The sequence below is a fragment of the Muntiacus reevesi genome, chromosome 2 (assembly GCF_963930625.1).
Source record: "Muntiacus reevesi chromosome 2, mMunRee1.1, whole genome shotgun sequence".
In the NCBI taxonomy this organism is placed as follows: Eukaryota; Metazoa; Chordata; class Mammalia; order Artiodactyla; family Cervidae; genus Muntiacus; species Muntiacus reevesi.
The window spans coordinates 258,293,131-258,313,152 of NC_089250.1; the positions used below are offsets into that span (position 1 = coordinate 258,293,131).

The 20,022-nt window shown below is 47.4% G+C and overlaps 1 protein-coding gene and 1 long non-coding RNA gene across 5 annotated transcripts in view; one reads left to right on the top strand and one right to left on the bottom strand.

Annotated features, from left to right (window-relative positions):
- Positions 1 to 6,191, bottom strand: part of LOC136161288 (uncharacterized) — a 95,995-nt gene extending 89,804 nt beyond the window's left edge. For 2 of the 4 annotated variants that reach the window (XR_010661698.1, XR_010661699.1), the window contains exons 1-2: positions 6,074 to 6,191; positions 5,696 to 5,830 (exon numbers count right to left, since the gene is read on the bottom strand). This is a non-coding gene — a long non-coding RNA (uncharacterized lncRNA). Of the gene's footprint in view, positions 1 to 2,612; positions 4,937 to 5,695; positions 5,831 to 6,010 lie in introns of those variants that run through there. The other 2 variants (XR_010661700.1, XR_010661701.1) reach the window with 2 other exon arrangements.
- Positions 6,192 to 6,210: 19 nt separating this feature from the next.
- HAUS5 (HAUS augmin like complex subunit 5) lies at positions 6,211 to 17,260 on the top strand. The gene is made up of 19 exons (XM_065925836.1): positions 6,211 to 6,367; positions 7,140 to 7,202; positions 7,294 to 7,326; positions 7,451 to 7,475; positions 7,962 to 8,067; positions 8,147 to 8,306; positions 9,449 to 9,518; positions 9,611 to 9,693; positions 10,183 to 10,240; positions 10,395 to 10,519; positions 10,705 to 10,768; positions 10,876 to 11,006; positions 11,230 to 11,392; positions 11,612 to 11,692; positions 11,794 to 11,939; positions 12,124 to 12,235; positions 12,312 to 12,444; positions 14,453 to 14,585; positions 14,754 to 17,260. The coding sequence occupies exons 1-19, from the start codon at positions 6,270 to 6,272 to the stop codon at positions 14,869 to 14,871; spliced, it is 1,902 nt and encodes a 633-aa protein (XP_065781908.1). The 5' UTR covers positions 6,211 to 6,269; the 3' UTR covers positions 14,872 to 17,260.
- The last annotated feature ends 2,762 nt before the right edge of the window (positions 17,261 to 20,022 follow it).

Sequence of the window (20,022 nt, forward strand, 5' to 3'; positions counted from 1 at the left end):
ATATTACAAAGCTACAGTAATCAAAACAGCATGTTGTCACAAAAAATAGATCAATGGAACAGAATAGAGAGCCCAGAAATAAACTCATATCAGTTCAGTTCAGTTCAGTCGCTCAGTCGTGTCTGACTCTTTGCGACCCCATGAATCGCAGCACGCCAGGCCTCCCTATCTATCACAAACTCCTGGAGTTTACTCAAACTCATGCCCATCGAGTCGGTGATGCCATCCAGCCATCTCATCCTCTGTCGTCCCCTTCTCCTCCTGCCCTCAATCCCTCCCAGCATCAGGGTCTTTTCCAATGAGTCAACGCTTTGCATGAGGTGGCCAAAGTATTGGAGTTTCAGCTTCAGCATCAGTCCTTCCAATGAAAACCCAGGACTGATCTCCTTCAGGATGGACTCGTTGGATCTCCTTGCAGTCCAAGGGACTCTCAAGAGTCTTCTCCAACACCACAGTTCAAAAGCATTAATTTTTCGGCACTCAGCTTTCTTCACAGTCCAACTCTCACATCCATATATGACCACTGGAAAAACCATAGCCTTGACCAGACGGACCTTTGTTGGCAAAGTAATGTCTCTGCTTTGTAATATGCTGTCTAGGTTGGTCATAACTTTCCTTCCAAGGAGTAAGCATCTTTTAATTTCATGGCTGCAGTCACCATCTGCAGTGATTTTGGACCCCCCAAAAAATAAAGTCTGACACTATTTCCACTGTCTCCCCATCTATTTCCCATGAGGTGATAGGACCAGATGCCATGATCTTAGTTTTCTGAATGTTGAGCTTTAAGCCAACTTTTTCACTCTCCTCTTTCACTTTCATCAAGAGGCTTTTTAGTTCCTCTTCACTTTCTGCCATAAGGGTGGTGTCATCTGCATATCTGAGGTTATTGATATTTCTCCCGGCAATCTTAATTCCAGCTTGTGCTTTTTCCAGCCCAACTCATATACCTATGGTCAATTAATAGAATATGCAATAGAAAAAAGACAGTCTCTTCAACAAGTTGTGCTGGGAAAGCTGGACAACTACATGTAAAACAATAAGATTAGAGCATTCCCTCACAACATATACAAAAACTCAAAATGGTTTAAAGACCTAAATGTAAGATGTGAAACCATAAAACTCCTAGAAGAGAACATAGGTGGAACAGTCTTTGACATAAAGCATAACAATATTTTATTGGATCAGTCTCCTAAGGTAAAAGAAATAAAAGCAAAAATAAAATAATGGACCTAATTTAACTTAAAAGTTTTGCACAGCAAAAGAAGCCATCAACAAAACAAGACAACCTATCCAATGGGAGAAAATGTTTGCAAATGAGGAACTAACACTTCATCATAAGTACTTAATATCCAAAATATACAAACATCTCACAGAACTCAATATCAAAAAAAAAAAAATCCCAAATGGAATCAAAAAGTGGGCAGAAGACCTAAATAAACATTTTTTCCAAAGAAGACAAAAGATGGCTAATAGGCATGTGAAAAGAGACTCAATGTCACTAATTACTAAAGCAATGCAAATCACAACCACAGTGAGGTATCACTACACATGTGTATGAAGGGCTATCATCAGAAAGTCTATACATAACAAATATTGGTGAGAATATTGAGAAAAGGGAACTTTCATACATTATTGGTGGGAATGTAAATTAGTGCAGCCATTATGGAAAACAGTGTGAAGTTTCTTTTAAAAACTAAAACTAGAACTACGATTCAGAAATCTGTTGCATTTCTATACACTAATAATGAACTATCAGAAAAATTAAGGGAAAAATCCTATTTACAAAGGCCTCAAAAAGTATAAAATACCTAGGAATAAATTTAACCGAGGTGAAAAAAACTGTACTCTGAAAACTACAAAATACCAAGTAAAGAAATTGAAGATGACAAAAGAAAAGCACACCATGCTCATGGATCAGAAGAATCAACATCTTTAAAATGTCCTTACTATCAAAAGCAATCTACAGATTCAATGCAATCCCTGTCAAACGCTCAAATGCCAATGGTTGTTTTCACAGAACTAAAACAAATAATCCTAAAATTTTTATAAAACCACCAAAGACCTCAAATAGCCAAAGATATCTTGAGAAAGAAGAATAAAGCTGGAGGTATCATGCTCCTGGACTTGAAACTATACTACTACAAAGCAATAGTAACCAAAGCAGTATGGTACTGGTAGAAAAATAGACACTTATCAATGGAACAAAATAGAGAGTCCAGCAATAAACCCACTCTCATATGGTCAATTAATCTAAAACAAAGTAGGCAAGAATATAAAATGGGGGAAAGACAGTCTCTTCGATGATGATGATGGGAAAATGGAACAGCTACATGCAAAATATGGGCTTCCCTGGTGGCACTACTGGTAAAGAATCCTCCTGCAATACTGGGGCTGCAGGAGACCCAGGTTCAATCTCTGGGTCAGGAAGATTCCCTAGAGGAGGGCATGGCAACTCACTCCAGTATTCTTGCCTGGAGAATCCCATGGGCAGAGGAGCCTGGGGATACAGTCCATAGGGTCATAAAGAGTCAGACCAGACACGACTGAAAAGACTTAGCACACACACACATGCAAGAGAATGAAACTGACAACTTTCTTTCTTTTTGGTGAGAATAAAAGTTTATTGTTTGATTTATTGTGACAGGTGGTTTTACCTAATTGGATACTATCACTAATCTTAAAATTTTGCTATTGTACTAACTGAAAGCAAAACCTCATTTCATGCTTAATGTTACTCTATTTTTGTTAAATCCATGTCATTCTATTTGTTAGGAATTTCATAAAATACCTAGTTCAGTTCAGTCACTCAGTCGTGTTCAACTCTTTGCGACCCCATGGCTTGCAGCACTCCAGGCCTCCCTGTCCATCACCAACTCTCAGAGTTTACTCAAACTCACGTCCATTGGGTCAGTGATGCCATCCAACCATCTCATCCTCTGTCATCCCCTTCTCCTCCTACCTTCAATCTTTCCCAGCATCAGGGTCTTTTCCAATGAGTCAGTTCTTCGTATCAGGTGGCCAAAGTATTGGAGCATCAGCTTCAGCATCAGTCCTTCCAATGAATATTCAGGACTGATTTCCTTTCAGATGGACTGGTTGGATCTCCTTGCTGTCCAAAGGACTCTCAAGAGTCTTCTTCAATACCACAGTTCAAAAGTGGTGAACACAGTTAAAAAGTTCAACAGTTCAATTCTTCAGTGCTTTAAAATACCTAAGTTTCTTAAAAAGCCCACCTAGTCTGCCTGCCAATGCAAGAGACACAGGTTTGATCCCTGGTCTGGGAAGATTTCACAAGTTGCAGAGTGACTAAGCCCATGCATCACAACTATTGAAGCCCAAGTGCTCTAGAGCCCACACACCTCCACTGCTGAGCCCACTAGCTCTAGAGTCTGTGCACTACAATGAAGAGTAGCCCCTGCTCGCCACAACTAGAGAAAGCCTGCTGCTGTTGCTGCCACTAAGTTACTTCAGTCATGTCGGACTCTGTGTGCAACCCCACAGACGGCAGCCCACCAGGCTCCCCCGTCCCTGGGATTCTCCAGGCAAGAACACTGAAGTGGGTTGCCATTCCTTCTCCAATGCATGAAAGTGAAAAGTGAAAGTGAAGTCACTTGGTCATGTCTGACTCTTAGCAACCCCATGGACTGCAGCCCACCAGGCTCCTCCATCCATGGGACTTTCCAGGCAAGAGGACTGGAGTGGGCTATGCCTTCTCCCTTCATTGGGAGTGCCATTGCCTTCTCTGAGAGAAAGCCTGCACAAAGCAACAAAGACCCAGCACAGCCAAAGTATTAAAAATAATTAATTAAAGAATGAGGAGGTGGTAGCCTTTGAAGATAAGAAAGAAGGGTAATTGAGTTAGGGGGCAGAGCAGGAATAAAAGCTCAGATGTGAGAGGGAGGGAGTCTTGACAGGTACTATCCCAAAGAGAAGAGTGCTTTCCTCTCTGGGAAGGTCTTAATCTTAGAATCAGTTCCCTCCAGTTAGCCCTATCATCAGTCTCACCAGTCCCTCACGAAGCTTCAGTTCTATCATCCCCTGCCCTAGTTCCCTGCCCTGGCCTCAGTCTCCTCCTGATATCAGGGTTCAATTAGAGAGACTGAACCAATAGTGGAGGATAGATAGGTAGATAGACAGACAGTCAAACAGACAGACAGGGATTTGACCTTATGCAACTGATGGAGACATTAAGCAATCCCTAATATTATTGTCTTGGTGTCTGATGCTGCCACTCAAAGTGCAGAGGACAGGCAGTTGTTAGGAAGGGAAGACAGATGTAAATGGGGGAAAGCTAGCACAAGCTGGAACAAACTTGCCTCTGACCTTATTGGTATGAATGCCCACAGGAGAAGCTGAAGCTAAACACAGACATGGCCCAGGAGTTGCAGAAGTTGCAGGAAGAGCCAGGAGAAGGTGAAACAGTTGCTGACCTGGCTGCTACCCTATGCAAACATGGTGTGCCAGCAGCCAGCCAGGGACAACCTGCATGGCTGGCAAGATGTAAGTCGCTTCATTTCTGGATTTTAGACATTCTAATAGATATGTAGAAGTATTCCATTATTGTTTCAATTTCCAACTCCCTGATGACATCGTGTTGAACAAGTTCTCATATGCTTACTTGCATTTATCTGTATATTTTCCTTGGTGAGACATCTGTTCATAATTTTTGTCCATTTTTAAACTGGATTATTTTCTCATGGTTGAGTTTTAAGAGTTCTTTGTATATTTTGGGTACAAGTCAATAATCAGATATGTGTTTTGCAAACATTTTCTCCCAATTGGTGATTTGTCTGTTTATTCCTTTAACAGTCAATACTTTCTAACACCCCTTGAAAGGTTCAGAGATCCATGGCAAATGTGCTGTCTAATTGCTTTTTTAAATAGCAAAACAACCCACAAAAGTTGGAAGGGTGGAGATGTTTGAGAGAAATCAAAACTGTTGAGAAATCAAAATGGTGAAGTAGAAGCTGTTAATCTTTCCTCCAGGAAGCCCATCTGGATTTTACATCAGTCCAGGCACCCTCTTCTGCATTTCAGCCCATAAGAAACATTTGAAGCTCAATTCAGCTTCTCCCTGAAATCTGCTATGTCAATGGAGACCTTGTAGTCCCCTTGTTCCTGGAGCAGACTCGGCTGACCCTTGAACATTTCCTTGACTCCTCACACCCATGGAGTCTGTTGATAACATTGTTGTCAGCATCTCCTCCAAAGCTGTCCCTTCTCTTATCTCCCCATATCAAGGTCTGTTCCACCTAATCCCCAGCCTAGAGTGCTGTACTTCACCCTTCTACAGCCAGTCAACTTCACATGAGACCCACTCAGGTACCTCTCTACTCAACATCCCTACAGTTGTCCAGCACTGTCCTCAACACCCTCCTCTTCCTCATCCTGCTCCATCCTCTACCCTGGGTTCCCAGCTTTTAGTCTCACCCCGCCATCTTTCTCTCCCATTTGTTTATTCAACAACTATTTAGAGATTCAGGCTCTGTATTGAAGACAGTGATTAATGACACAATCACATTGCATGAGAGGTCCCTGAATGGTACCATTTCTCAGGACCGTGTCTGAGGCTGAGTGGGCTCTCCAGGACTCCAGTCCTAGTATTTAGCGCTTTCTGGGGGCACTCCACAGACCTCTCAAGTTCCTTGACCCCAAAGTGACCCACCCCTGCTGCTTATGTCCTATCCATTCCTACCTGGTGATGCGTCTACGTCCCTCACTGAACTGTAAGCTCCGTGGCATGGAGACTGGGGCTGTCTCAGCCACCAGGGTGTTCCCCAGCACAAGGTCAGCTCACGAATGTTACGGATTGGTTAGGACGAACGAATACCTAGAAGAAAGCATGCCAGGGAAATATTAGGCTCATGCCAACTGCCCCCGCCCCTCACTCAGACCTGACACCCTGTTTCTGAAACCAAAGGGCAGTAATTTTGGCATCCCCTCGCCTGATTGTCATCCTCCTAGATGAAAGTCCCATTGTGCCAAGAAAATGAAGGGAGGCATTAGGGACCTTTAGTTTCTTAGGGAACAGCTGGTAGTAGGAAGGAAGACGCAGAAGGCAAGCGGATCCCACCGTTTCTTCAAGTTCCTTTCATCTTCGCTCACAGGAATCCTGAGGTAAGAGAGCTGTGGGTCGGCTCTGAGACCCAGCAGAGCAGGAAATCCCCCATCTTCCTGGAGACCGTGGCGTTACTTCCGGCGCGTGCGTGACGTCAGAGAAGGACGCCACACTTGAAGAAGGGGCGGGAGGCAGCGGCCTGGTTACTGTCATGGAGTCAGCGCAGCAAGCGCGGGAACTGGGTTGCTGGGAGGCGGAAGAGATGGAGGTGCCCGTGGCGGCCCGGGTCCCGGAGTCGACGCTGCGCAGGTGAGAGCAGCTCTGGGAGTTAGGACTTAGCACCCTGGAGATGGAATCTCCCGGGATGAGACCTACATCTTCATCCAAAACGCGCCATCCTCCCCTTCCCCCTCTGCTCCAGTGAAAATAACCTTTGAGGGCTCTCCTGCCGCAGTGCAGTTAACCCTTGAGGGCGCTCCTGCCCTGCCCGTAGTAAATCCAGATAGAGGATCCTGTATTGAGTGAGGGCGTCCTGGTGGTGACAGTGACACTCCCACCACCATCCTCTGAGGCCACCCAAAGTGGGGTCCCTTGCACTAGTGGGGATCCTCCATGAGTTAGTAATAAAGCAGTGTGAAATTATCAGTGTGAAAATTGGATCTCCAGGGTAATGCTGTCCCTCAGTACATCACCACCCACCCCAGCTAGTGAGGACACTCAAGTCAGCAAAAACCGCCCCATTCAAGACTGAATGTATAGGAGTGATGGCCCACAACTGATCATGAGAGGGCCCTTTCTGGCAGTGTAGTCCTCACCCCACCTCTGGAAGTAACGAGATAATCCTTTGCCAGGAGAAAGGGAGCACTCCACCAGGGAATGAGAATACCCCTACCCCCAGTGAGACACCCACCCTCTCAGTGGCTAAGAACTCCCCAGGAGGGAATACCTTACCCCCGAAAGTATGGACCTACCCCCCGTACAGATGAGAATTCCCTAGTAAAGATCTTACCTCCTCACCACTGTGCTAGTGAGGATCCTCCATCCTGTGTCCCAGGCATACCTTTACATGCTGTTCCCACAGGCTGTGTCTGGGCCAGGGGGCCGACATCTGGGCCTACGTTTTGCGGCATGTGCACAGCCAGAGGTGAGCCTGGCCACAGAAGGGAAGCTGTGGCAGAGGAGGGGACCCAGGAGAGCCCCCCTGTAACTCCCCTTCCTCCTACATCTCCATTCAGGAACGTCAGGAAGATCCGGGGAAACCTGCTCTGGTAACTGGTCCTCAAAGCTGTCCCATCCTGTCTTCCCCAGCCACATCCCTGCTCCCAACCTCATACCTCCCATCTCTCCCCTGGAAGTCCCCATCATCCTCTCACTCTGGTCTCATTTCCTCAGGTGTGGCCACCAGGACAGTCCAGAGGTGAGAAGCATGTGCTGCAAGGTTTTATTTCATCCAAAAAAAGGACTTACAGATCTTCTGCTCTGGGCCCAGCCTTGGGCTGGGTGATGCCAGGGGTCACTGTGTCACAAGACAGTCCGATCCCTGCACTCACTTGCAGTCTGGGGGGAGGAGGCGTGAGCTGTGAGGGGGCGGACAGGGATATGAAGCATCAAAGCTGGTGAGGTTGATGGGAGAAGAGATGGGCTTGGGAGAAATGCTGAGGCCAGTATGGGACCCAGCGTGACATCTCAGAGGAGGCTTCCTGGAGACCTCAGGACTCCAGGTGTGGGGCTCCAGGCAGTCCCAGAAGGAAGGAGGGGAACAGGATAGTACCCTGGTGCTCTTCTTCAGGCACTGAAACTCCCTAGGGAAAACCCTGTGCCACATTAACTGGGCAGGAAAGAGCCCACTGCCCCACAGAGAGCAGTCAGGCCATGCATCTGACCCTGTACCTGATTCCACCAGGCCCGCCGGAAGCTGGAGTTGGAAGCCGCTGTTGCCCGCCTGCGGGCAGAGTTCCTGGAGTTAGACCAGAGCCTGGAGCTGATGGAGCAAGAGACTGAGGCTCAGGGTGACCCATGGGGCTGGAGAGATGGGCAGCAGAATGGGGTGAGGGAAAGTGCTGATGGCCACCCCTGTTCCTCTCACAGATATAGCCATGGAGCAGAACCTACAGAGCATGCAAGACACCCAGCGCCGTGCTCTCCTCCTCCGGGCTCAAGCTGGGGCCATGCGAAGACAGCAGCGTGGGCTCCAGGATCCCATGCAGCGACTGCAGAATCAGCTCAAGCGCTTGCAGGACATAGAAAGGTGGGCCTCAGGTATCCAGGGAGCATCCCTCACCAGACTGGGCATAGAGACATCCTTAGAGACCCAGTGCTTTGCCCAGACCCCTTCTGGGTACTAGAATTCTGAGCTCCACTCCTTAGGATTTAATGTCCATGGAGCCAGGAAGTTTTGCCATCTCAGCCACCTGTTGTTCCAGTGCCTAGAATGCTGCCAGCTGTATGTAGAACGCCAGTGCTGGGGGGAAGAAAAAAAAAAAAAAACAGTAAACGGGACAGTCCTGCCCTCATGGAGCTCACACTCTGATGCAGAGGAGACAAATGGTTTACTTGTAAACTTGTCCAAGTTTACCACTAGGACACAGACAAACCCCTATAATCATAGGTGGAGATGAGCGCTATGAAGAAAAGGGGATATAGAAAGGGAGAGGGAGATGCTATTCTAGGTACAATGGTCAGAGAAAACCTCTCTGAGGATGTTAACATTTGAGTTAGGGGAGGAGTTTCCATGGAGAGGAACGGCAAGAGCAGAGCCCCCTGAACCTGGCATGTGGGAAAAACAGCCCAGATGCCAGTTCAGCTTAAATTTTGAAGGCAAGAGGCAGAGTAGTAAGGGGGTAGGTTGGAGAGGTGGACAGAGCGCTGTGGAGGCATTGGAGTTTTATTGGGAGGCTGGGTTCATGCCCTGGCTCAACCACTTAGAGCTGTGTAACTTTGGGCATAGTCTAACTGCTTTGTGCCTCAGTTTCTAAGTTCTGTAGAAGGGGATAATATTATCTACTCTAAAGGGTAGGTATGATAATTGAGTTAAATCACGCAGAGTGTTTAGAAGTGTTCTAATTGTTATTCTGTGTGTGATGGAAACCTATCACGTTTTCGAAGGTTTTGAGCAAAACAGGGATGTGATCTGTCTGAGGTTTTAACAGGATCGTTGGCTACTGCGGGGTGGAGAAAAGACTGCAGAGGGTAAGAGCAGGGAGATGGATGAGGAGATTAATGCAGTCATCCAGCCAGATGACTGTGATCTCATTTGGGGGTTGGCCTCTGAGATCCAGGCTCAGTGATCCCTGTGACTGGCTTTGCTGGCAGCAGGAGGGAACACCAACCTCTGTGCTGCCAGCCACCTCCTCCCAGGAACCCCAGCCCCAACCTCACTCCTCCTTCCAGGAAGGCCAAAGTGGATATAAACTTTGGACCCTTGGTATCAGCAGCCCTGGGCCTGGAGCCTGCGGTCCTGGTAAGAGTCCTGGGCCAGGGGGCAGAACGGTGGGGTGTCCGGGGTTAGATGGACCTCTGGGCCCCCCTCATACTACACTCTCTTCTTCACAGCACGATGTCCGAACAGCCTGCAGCCTCCGGACCCAGTTCCTGCAGAGCCTCCTGAGTCCTCAGGCCCAGGGAGGCGGCGTTCTGTGAGTAGCCCTCGGCCACCAGAGACCCTGTAAAGAACCTTGTTACAGACACTGTACCTCTGGGCTCTGTCAGCCCCAGGCCCTGCCCTGACAGGGCTCCCAGGCTGGGTAGAGAGGAAGCAGACCTTTAGAGATAGTGACGACCCAGGTATTTAGGGCTCTCAGAGGGTGGGCAAGCCTAGGAGGCTCTGGGTTCCCAAAGGAGACACCTTACCCAGCTAAGGAGGCAGAGAGGATGGGTGCTTTGGTGAGGAGGAGTAAAAGGTTGAGAGCGTGTTCCAGGTAAACTACACACACGAATGGGTCCAAGGCCAAGGCATTGATATGCTGTTAAGTGGGATGCTCAAGTCTAGCTGGTATAGAAAAACCAGGTTTCCAATCTTTAACATGGGGACAGTGACAGCCCCTACCTTACAGAGTGGCAGTGATCATTAAAGGGTGAATTAATGGTTCTTGTAACATTCTTTGTCCTCTTCCCCAACTCCACAGAACCCTGCAAGATGACCACTTTGGAACTTCCTACCAGCAGTGGCTTAGCTCAATGGAGGTAAGGGGCACTCTCAAGAAAGGCTACACCCCCTGCCCCATGATTAAACCTCAGGGTGCCAGGACCTCACTCATCATCCCTACCCCTTCTCCATGGAGCCCCAGCTTGCAGCCCTGCCACCATCCTGCCCTGACTTCACCCCTCTCCCCACCAGAGCCTACTGACAAACCACCCACCAGGCCACGTCCTCACTGCCTTGCAGCATCTGGCTGCAGAACGGGAGGCAGAGATCCAGTCCCTGTGCAGTGTGGATGGGCTCCAGGATACGGAGAGAACCAGGTGCGGTGTTGGTGCTCCCAGTCAGCACAGGGCAGGTGGCTGGGTGATCTGGGACAGGTCAGGACCAGGGAGGGTGACCTGCCAGTGGGAACTGAGGCCCAGTAACCAGTCTGGCAGGTAGGCTGACATTGGTTACCTACAAGGGGACAGGGCTCCTCCCACTACAGCTCAGCCCTTATTCTCAGGTCCCAGGCACCAGACCAGTCAAACTCCAGCCAGACCCTGCCATCCATGGTACATCTCATCCAGGTAACACCCCAGGACCCTTCCCAGGACTCCATCCCCTTCCCAACCCAAAACATCTCCATGCCCTCCCTGTCAGGGACCATGTCACCCTGACTTTGTGCTTACTCCAGGAGGGCTGGCGGTCTGTGGGTGAGCTGGTCACCCAGCGGGACCCCCTCCTGAAGGAGCATCAAGTCCTGACCCTGCGCCTCCAGGGCCTGATGGAGAAGGCAGATAGATGTATACTGGGATCCAGTGAGAGGTGAGGCGTCTCCAAGGGCCATGGCCTCGGCCATGTCTCTCCAAGGGGTCTCAGAATATGGACTTCTGCACCCTGGCTCCTGTTTCAGCCTCCCTGCTTGCTCTGCTGGGTCGTCTCCCTATGCTTATGGCTCTTTGTGCATCCTTGCGCGTCTGATCTCGCTCCTCTGCTGAGAGTCTTAGTCACTTTCCTTCTCCTTTGCTCTTTTCTACTTGGGCCGCAGGCAGACTGTGGTGCTGGGGCTCCGGGTCTGTGCCCTCTGGGCCGAACTCAAGGCCCTTCATGCCCTGAGCCAGGAGCTGGAGGAGGCCACTGGGCGTCGGCAGATTCTGCTCCAGGAGCTACAGGCCAAGCAGCAACGGATCCTGCGCTGGCGCCAGCTAGTGGTGAGAAGTGGGACTGCAGGAGAAGTGGCCAGGCCTGATGGAGGGCCTGAGTCAGCCTGGGAGCCCTAAGGAGCCAGAACTGGGCCTCCTGGTGAGGGGAGGGGGCCTCGGTGAGACTCCCAAGAGGAGTCAGGGCCTGTGCAAAAGGGGTGAGCAGGGGCAGAGGCTAGGAGGTAAAACAGAAAATTAGGCCATCTCCATGGCGTCTTGGTTACCTAGGAGGAGACACAGGAGCAGATCCGCCTGCTCATCAAGGGCAACTCAGCCATCAAGACACGCCTGTGCCGGAGCCCCGGGGAGGTGAGATGGAAGCCGGGGCCAATTCTGGGGAGGGCTGGGCCTCCTCGGGAGGGGACTACACAGCCTTACGCTGTCCTTCCCATCCCTTTCCTTCCCCACAGGTGCTAGCTTTGGTTCAGCGAAAAGTGGTCCCCACGTTTGAGGCGGTGGCTCCACAGAGCCAGGAGCTGGTTCGGTGTCTGGAGCAGGAAGCCCAGCACCTGCCCCATCTTCCTCTGGGCCCCTTGCTGCAGCACCGCCCAGGAGGGTGAGATAGGGGTTGCCACATACCCTGTCGTGGATGACTGCTACTCCCTGGGCCCACTCCTAAAACACAATCCTAGGGTTCCCAGGCTGCCAGACCTCACCCTCAGCCCCACCTCCAAGTTCCTGGGCCTCTAGAACCTGGCCTCCCTCTCAGTGCCCCTCCCAACCTGGACTTCACTCCGCAGATTGCAGCCCCTCCCTACGGTCCTGCCATCCATCCACCAGCTGCATCCCGCATCCCCAAGGGGCTCCAGCCTCATAGCGCTGAGCCACACGCTGGGGCTGCCTGCAGGGAAGGTGAGTGCCTGTTGCCTCGGACCTGTCTTCCAACCCGACCTCCGCCCCAAGTGATTATCCTTCCTCCTCCCTCCAGGCTCCGGAGCTGCTCCTCCCGAAGGCTGCCTCTCTTCGGCAGGACCTTCTGTTCCTCCAGGACCAACAAAGTCTCCGACGCTGGTATCTGCTCCACATGAAGACCAGCCTGCCGCCAGGACCATCCACCCAGGGTATGCTGCCCCACTTCCTTATCCAGCATCCCAGCCCCTTCCCAGCACCTTTAGCCTCCAGAAGAAATCACAAATGCCCACTGCTTACACAGTGCGCACTGTGCATTGAGGTCTTTGAGCATGCTCACTAGTGTCATCTGCACGGCATCCCCGGGGGTTCTCTCCATATTACAGAGGAGGGAACTGAGAAGCAGAGGGCTTGGACGCTGCCCAGGCAGCAAAGCTAGATTTGAACCCAAGCCATCTAACATGGGTCTGTGCTCCTAACCACTAGGTGACACTGCTCATCAAACTGCCAAATATTCATCCATCATCAAACAGCAGTATACTTGAGTAGTTACAAATCAGGCTGTATAGTTGAACTACTGGATTCTTTTCTCAGCAATCCCTCTTCCTTGCTGCATGGTCTTCCTCTGCCTCAGTTTCCTCTGAAGTGGACTAGGCATAATCGTATTAATAATACCTTACAGAATGGCTGGGAAGACTCAGTCAGGTGACCTGAACAGGGTATTGAACTTTGGCTGGCTGCAATTAAGCATTCTGTGTCCCTTGTGTGATTCCAGTCTCTGCTATCTGCACATGCACAGTCTCTTCTAGTCCTTACCATGAGGGAAGGGAGTGTAAGACTACAATTTACAGAAAGGAAGCTAAAACTCAGAAGTCCTTTATTCCTGGATTCACTAAGCAAGTACTCACTGCTTATATGCCATGTGCTAGCCCCCGAGAATTCAACAGGGAGAGAGGCGAGAGCTATCCAGCCCCAGGGTGTCCCAATTGTAGAAGTGAAAAATTCAAGAGAGAAAAAGATGGAAGAGATGGCTTGAAGAGAAGTGAATCAGTGTACTATCAGCAAAGCAGGAAGAGACCATCTTCAGGCCTTTGAGTTTTGAGCTCCTTACCACCCCGACTCTTCACTGGGTGAGGAGCAGTGTGAAGGAACGGCAGAAAGAGCACAAGACGTGGCACAGCATTGTCATACCTCGTGGGCATCAGGGACTTTTAACACGTCTATAACTGGAACTCAGCTCCCTTTAGTCCAGAAAGCAGTTCTGTTTTTTTCCCTCCTGGTTTCCTTCCCTCAATAAATGACCCCCCTGCCCTCATGCAGGTGCTAAAGCCAGAAACCCAGGAGTCATCCATAATTTTTCCTAGTCCTCTGAACCCCTACCTTCAACCTGTCAGTAAGCCCTGTGGGTCCCCTCTCCAGAGTGCCCCCATCTGCCCCCTGTTTCACTAGCCTGTGGCTCAGATAATTCCATCTGTCCCTAAGAGTGCCCAAAGAAAGGGCAAGTGTCATGCCTGAGGTTACAAGGCCAGGAAAGGGTTCAGGCCCGAAGGGTCTGACCACACTGCTGATCTGCACTTACTCTGAGCTGGGCTTATTCTGAGTCTTTGGAGAGAGACTAGATGAGTCATAGTCCCCAGGGAAGACACCAGTGGAGTGAAGGACTGCAGCAGTCTGAGGAAGCAGCTGGGGTGAGGAATGCTGGGAAGGGCTGCCAGGAGGAAGGATGGTGTCTCCAGTGGGCCTGGGGGACAGGTGAGACTTTTGCTCCAGAATAGTGAGCAGAGGCCACGTGATGCATTCCTCAAGTACTAGGCTGAGAGCTTGGGCTCGGTCTTGGGGTGCTGAGGAGCCTTGGAGGGCTCTAAGCAGGAGAGGGAAAGGATCAGGTTTGGGCCATGAGATCACTCTGGCTGCCACGTGAAGGATGGACCAGTAAGAGGCCGAGGCTTGGAGCCTAGGAGGGAGGCTGGGGGACAAGCAGGGAAGCAGGTAGGACGCTGAGGGAGGGACCATGGAGACTGAGGGGGAGGGAGGAACGTATTCAGAAGCATACCTGGGGCATGGTGGGCTTGCACCTGGTAAGAGGACCTGAGAGGAGAGAGAGGTTTAGGAGAGATGCTGAGGTGAAGACTAGATGATTGGAGACTTGGTGACTCATTAGCTGTGAGGCACCCGGGAGCCCGAGGATTCAGTGCTGCACCCTGGGTTTCTAACCTACAGAGCTGCTGCAGATCCAGGAATCCCAGGAAAAGGAGCAGAAGGAGAGCCTGGGACAGGCTCTGAAGCGGCTGGAGAACCTGCTGAAACAAGCACTGAAGCGAGTCCCCGAGCTCCAGGGAGTTGTGGGAGACTGGTGAGAGGGGGACGTGAAGAGGTGGGGGCTGAACTGGCAGCAACGGGCAGAACTTAGGCCGGGGGAGGCGGTGGGGGGCTGATGACAAGCAGACCATGGTGTTGAGGGTTGGCTCGTGAAGGTCTGGAGGTCCTAGACCTTCGCCTTTAACCCCATCCCCTTCTCCAGGTGGGAGCAGCCAGGACAAGCCGCCCTCTCCAGGGAGCTCTGCCAAGGCCTGTCACTGGCGCAGTGGCAGCTGCGCTGGGTCCAAGCCCAAGGTGCCCTGCAGCAGCTGTGCAGATGACGAAGTAGCTCAAAAAGAAGTCAAGAGCTTCGCACTTGTTCATCCCAGCACATCACTTCCCTTAAGACCTCTGGAAAAAAGCATCGCCTGGACACATCAGCCCATGGCCTCTACCACACCTGCCGCCCGCATCCCCGGCTGTTCTCGGTTCTCTCAGTTGCCTTGCCCTGTCCTGTCATTGCACTAAAGCCAAGATGAACATGATACTATGGGCCCCACCCTAGCTGAAACTCTCCTCATCACTTTTACCCTCAGTAAGAAGTAATCAAGTGCCTGCTGCAAACACTGAGGATCCAGCACTGAAAAAAATGGACAGAAGTCCCAGTCTTCAGGGAGTTGTTGTTTCTAGGACAGGAGAACAGACCACTGACAAGATAAGTAAGCAAAATATCTAGTACGTGGAAGAACCGCTATGAGAAAAAGCGATTGCAGAGGTGCAGTGTTACATAGAGGGCTAACAGCAAGGTGACACTGTGTAAAGGCAGTGGGAAGGAGGCACCCAGGGATGTGGGGAGGGCCTGCAGAGGGGAGACTGCAGCGAGTGCAGAGGCCCTAGTTCAAAGGTATTGGTGTGAGGGCCGAGGAGGCAGTGTCGCTGTTGGAAGAAGGGAGGGTTTGAGAGATGGGATTGTCTTTGAGTTTCTATACAATTTTTTTTGTTTTGTTTTGTTTTTTTACATTTAAATCTTTGAGCCATTTGGAATTGATCCAAATGGACTCCATTCTGTCTTATTTTAAGCACTTACTAAAATTCTCATTCAGAGCAGTGGTCACCTCTAAGGGAGGGTTGGGTGGCAAGGAGGAGACAAACTTTCTAGAGTTAAAAATATGTTGTATGTTGAAGGTGGTAAGTGTTACACAGGTGTATGGATTTGTCAGAACTAGTCTGGCTGTACTCGTTAGATCTGTGTATTTCACTGTGAACTATCTTCAATTTGTAAAGTAAAATTTTACCCACCTAAACTTTATAAAGTAGACTTAGATATTTTTCATACACTAAAATTCCATGGCTAATTGGGTTGTATCTGGGTTGTATTGGTTGTATCTGGCTGTATCCAAGACCATCTGTCTGACTCTTGAGTGCCATCCCCACAGTGTTTTAATTTTAAAGGCTGTGTAATATGTCTTAACTGCAGTGACTGGTTGCCATCTTGCTCTTACTTGTCAGTGTTTCCCTGTCTCTACTTGCTGTCTTTTTCTTTTAAATGAAATTAACTTTATACCAAATTTGACTGGATCCGGAAGAAATACATAGATGGGAGTTTTACTGGGGTTGCAGTTAGTACCAATTAGGGATATTTGACGTCTTTGAGATTCTAAACCTGACTTTCCACCTGCCTTCCCGTAGCTCCTCTCTTGACCTCCGGAGCCCCCTCCCTCCCAGTGCCCCTCCTGTCCCTAGCTGCTCTTTCTCAGTCCTCACACATTTGCTTTCCCACGTGCCACCTTAGTGTTCCCCTCCTTTGTCTTCTCTTCGTCTCACTTGCCAGTCACCTCCCTACTGAACAAGGTGATCCTTACCCTGTCCTTGCTTAATTTTTTTCTGTAACATAGCTTCTAACGTATACAATTTTAGTTTATCTTTATTGTCCTCCTCAAACAAAATGTGACCTCCATGAAGGCTAATTATTCTGTAAACTAGAAGCTGGACAAACTTGCTTCAGTATGATTTGAAATCCATATAAGGGGAAATAATACTAACAAAAACAGAAAACAAATTTTTACATGATTTAAAAAAGGCCAAGTTAACAAGAAATGACTAATTAGGGGGAAATGTTTGCAGTTTATACTATAAAAGGATGTGTGTGTGTATGTGTGTGTAGTGTCAAAATGGAAAAGAAAAATTCCAAGTCCATAGAAAAATGGACAAAATATATGAATGGATAGTTTTTAGAAAATATGCTCAAACTCAATAAGAAAAAAGCTAATGAAAACCCCACTTTGATACATTTCCCACCTATCAGACAGGGAAGAGGAAACCTGTGATTTTGGCAGCTCCCTCTGTCAACAAGGCAGAAGGAAACAGCATTCTGATGTATCAGTGGGTGTGCCATATGAAACACCTGTGAGATAATCTCCAACAAAACTATATGAGGACATACTCTTTGCCAAAACAATGCTACCAATAGAAATCTATCCCAAAGACGTACTGGGTAAAACATAAGTTGTGGGACTTTGTACAAAACTACTAGATCACATCTTCAGAAAGTCAGGGGGGGTACAGAGAGGACTGTTTTGGATTAAAGGAGACATGACAGCCAAATGTAATGCAAGATATTGATTGAATCACAGGCTGTTATGATTTTTGTGTTTGGGATTGAAAGTACACTTTTAAATCAGTGGGGGAAATTTTCATATGAGAAATGGAAAATATATCTTTATTACATTTCTTTGTGATAATGGTATTGTGCTTAGGTGAGAGAATGTGTACCAAGTATTAAGGATGATGTCTGCAACTTACTTTCAAGTAGTCTTATTGTTCATAATACTGATTTTTTTATTTTGATAAAAGTTTAAAATTTTGAGACCCAACATCATATATTTTGAAATTATATATATTAGACTAAAGCATATAAGTATCTATGCTAACATTACTGGGGACCAAGTTTCTAATGCAAGTGAAAAGAAATACAAATATAAGAAGTAATACCCTGTGACCTTTCATTTGAATTGGAAATACCAGAATGAATTAATGGGTTTTCCTCTTTCTTAAACAAACAAACAAACAAACAAAAATATATATATAGTTCCTTAGCTAAGTCCACAGAAAAACTCTACATACAACAACCCAGTAATGCTCATGCCTAGGTTGTGGTCTCTAAATACCACTTCTGACTCAAAGGAACCAAGGATCCTTGGGGAAATAACTGATTCTAGTCTGGGACAAGAAATGTGCAAAATGAGTATGAAGCATTTTGTGCCAGCAGCAAGGAAGTACTCTAAAACTACTGGGATTGAGTCGAGGGACTCAGAAGTCAAAATGAAGAGGTTGTTGATGCTTAGTCACTAAGTCATGTCCAACCCTTTGCGACCCCATGGACTGTAGCCCACCAGGCTCCTCTTGTTCATGGCATTTCCCAGGCAAGAATACTTGAGTGGGTTGCCGTTTCATTCCCCAGGATATCTTCCAGACCCAGGGATGAACCTAAATCTCCTGCATTGCAGGTGGATTCTTTACCTCCGAGCCATCAGGCAAGCCCATTAAGTTTAATACTCTATCTTAATAGAAACTTCACTTACCTTGAATCTACAATTTGTAGTTGGGCCCACATACTCACACTGTGCTTTTACAGTATCCAGAAGGATGATAAATTTTGAAGCATTCATTGCAGTAGTTTGCACTACAGTCCATGCAACTTTTGGGGGATTCTTGAGGCGATGGTTTACAAAGGTCACACATACTGGCTGTGGCTGCCCTGGCTGCCTGCCATTATCTTTCAACAATAATTTCCCAAGTGAAATTTCAAAACAGACCATTGATTCCCCGTTTTCCAAGATCCACATCATGCTCACAACCGGGACAAGGAAAAGTAGTCATCCTAGGGGTCAATGAATCGCAGTTCCAGCCTGTGTATTCAGTAAATCTTTGTTTAGTTACATCAGTAGGAAAATGAATAAAATGAAAGAAAAGGAGGGATCATGTTTCGGAAAGATACATATCTAAATATGTGTATTCCAAAACAATACTCAATATGGCTCCATATGAATCAATTTGTTTACTAAAAAAAATTTTAATGACTTTTCCTTGGCATATGAAAGATAAGCCAAAGCTACTAGTTATTAAAAAGAAATTATTCTATAATAAATCTCATAAAAACCACATTAACTCAAACAGATATGTGAACAAAACATATAATGCAATAGTACACAGGGTCAAGATCTTTTGAAAGTATACAGCTAACCTTTATAGTTATTTTTATATGTCATACCCAAAGGAATTTGACTTGCATTTAAATGAAAACATCCTTGACTGACTGATAGGAACTCAGTTTATACATAGAAGAGCAGGAATCCTTACCCCAGCCATGGTCCATGGATTGACTCCAGGAAGATTCAAATAGTTTAGTAGACCATTTGAAATTGTATGGAAAATTTTGCATCTATGTATCCATACATATTGGCTAAAGATGGGACATTTTGAGCCCCAATTAGAATAACTTGAAGCACATAAATATATGTTTGAAAATGTAAGTTTATATTGATATTCATACACATATACCTCATTGGGCCTTTGAAAGGTGCTAGTAACTAACTCATTTCTTCCCTCCTCCCCATAAAATAGGGAAAGAATCAGGCATTTTCTGTCTTCTTTCCTGTTTGTGAAAAAGTAACCCAAGTTCTGAAAAGAGAAAGTTTATAAAAGTCACTAATGATTTTAGAGAGAATGATAAAATTTGAAAACCACTATCTTCAATACATTAATGAAGTAACAGATACAGGTGATGATGATCAAGTACTGTTAAAACTTAATGAAGGGCTGATTGAGCTTTTTTAAATGGATGAACAGGATGACACGCCTGATCAATCTCGGCATCACTGAAGCAGGACAACCAGACACCACCCGCTCCTGACAGGACAGTGGTAGTGGTTTAGTCACTAAGTCATGTCCAACTCTTGGGACCCCATGGACTGTAGCCTGCCAGGTTCTTCTATGGGATTCTCCAGGCAAGAATACTGGAGTGGGTAGCCATTTCCTTCTCCAGGGGATTTTCTCTCCTGCATTGCAGGTAGATTCTTTACGGACTGAGCTACATGTAGGATTCGATGGCTACTTTATACCAGCACTACTTAAGCATTCTTTTACAAAATTAAACCAAAATCTAATCAAGCTTCTGTCAAGAAAGGGAGAGGAGCCAGTGAGGAACAAGTCAAACAATGTAATCAGTTAAATCCAAAATGTGAGAAATCCAACAGGACAAGTGATCAGTTTCTCCAACAAATAGGGGAAAAGAGAGAGAGAGGATCTGGGGGAGAAAGAGAAAAGAAAAAATGAGAAAGATAAAGAGGAGGACATTTTTCAGGTCAAAAAAAAAAAAGACTTAAAATTTGAAACAATTTGAGCAACAAAATAAGTATTGAATAATAACCAAAAGTATAAGATATCCATGAGTCCAACTGATACAAATGATTTAATAATTAAATGAAGGGGGC

What these genes read in the sequence shown, in the direction of transcription:
- HAUS5 (XM_065925836.1), top strand. Translation starts at nt 6,270, where the DNA reads ATGGAGTCAGCGCAGCAAGCGCGGGAACTGGGTTGCTGGGAGGCGGAA. An exon ending in CCGGAGTCGACGCTGCGCAG is followed by an intron (nt 6,368 to 7,139) that starts GTGAGAGCAGCT and finishes CTGTTCCCACAG; the next exon opens with GCTGTGTCTGGGCCAGGGGG. An exon ending in GCAAGAGACTGAGGCTCAGG is followed by an intron (nt 8,068 to 8,146) that starts GTGACCCATGGG and finishes TTCCTCTCACAG; the next exon opens with ATATAGCCATGGAGCAGAAC.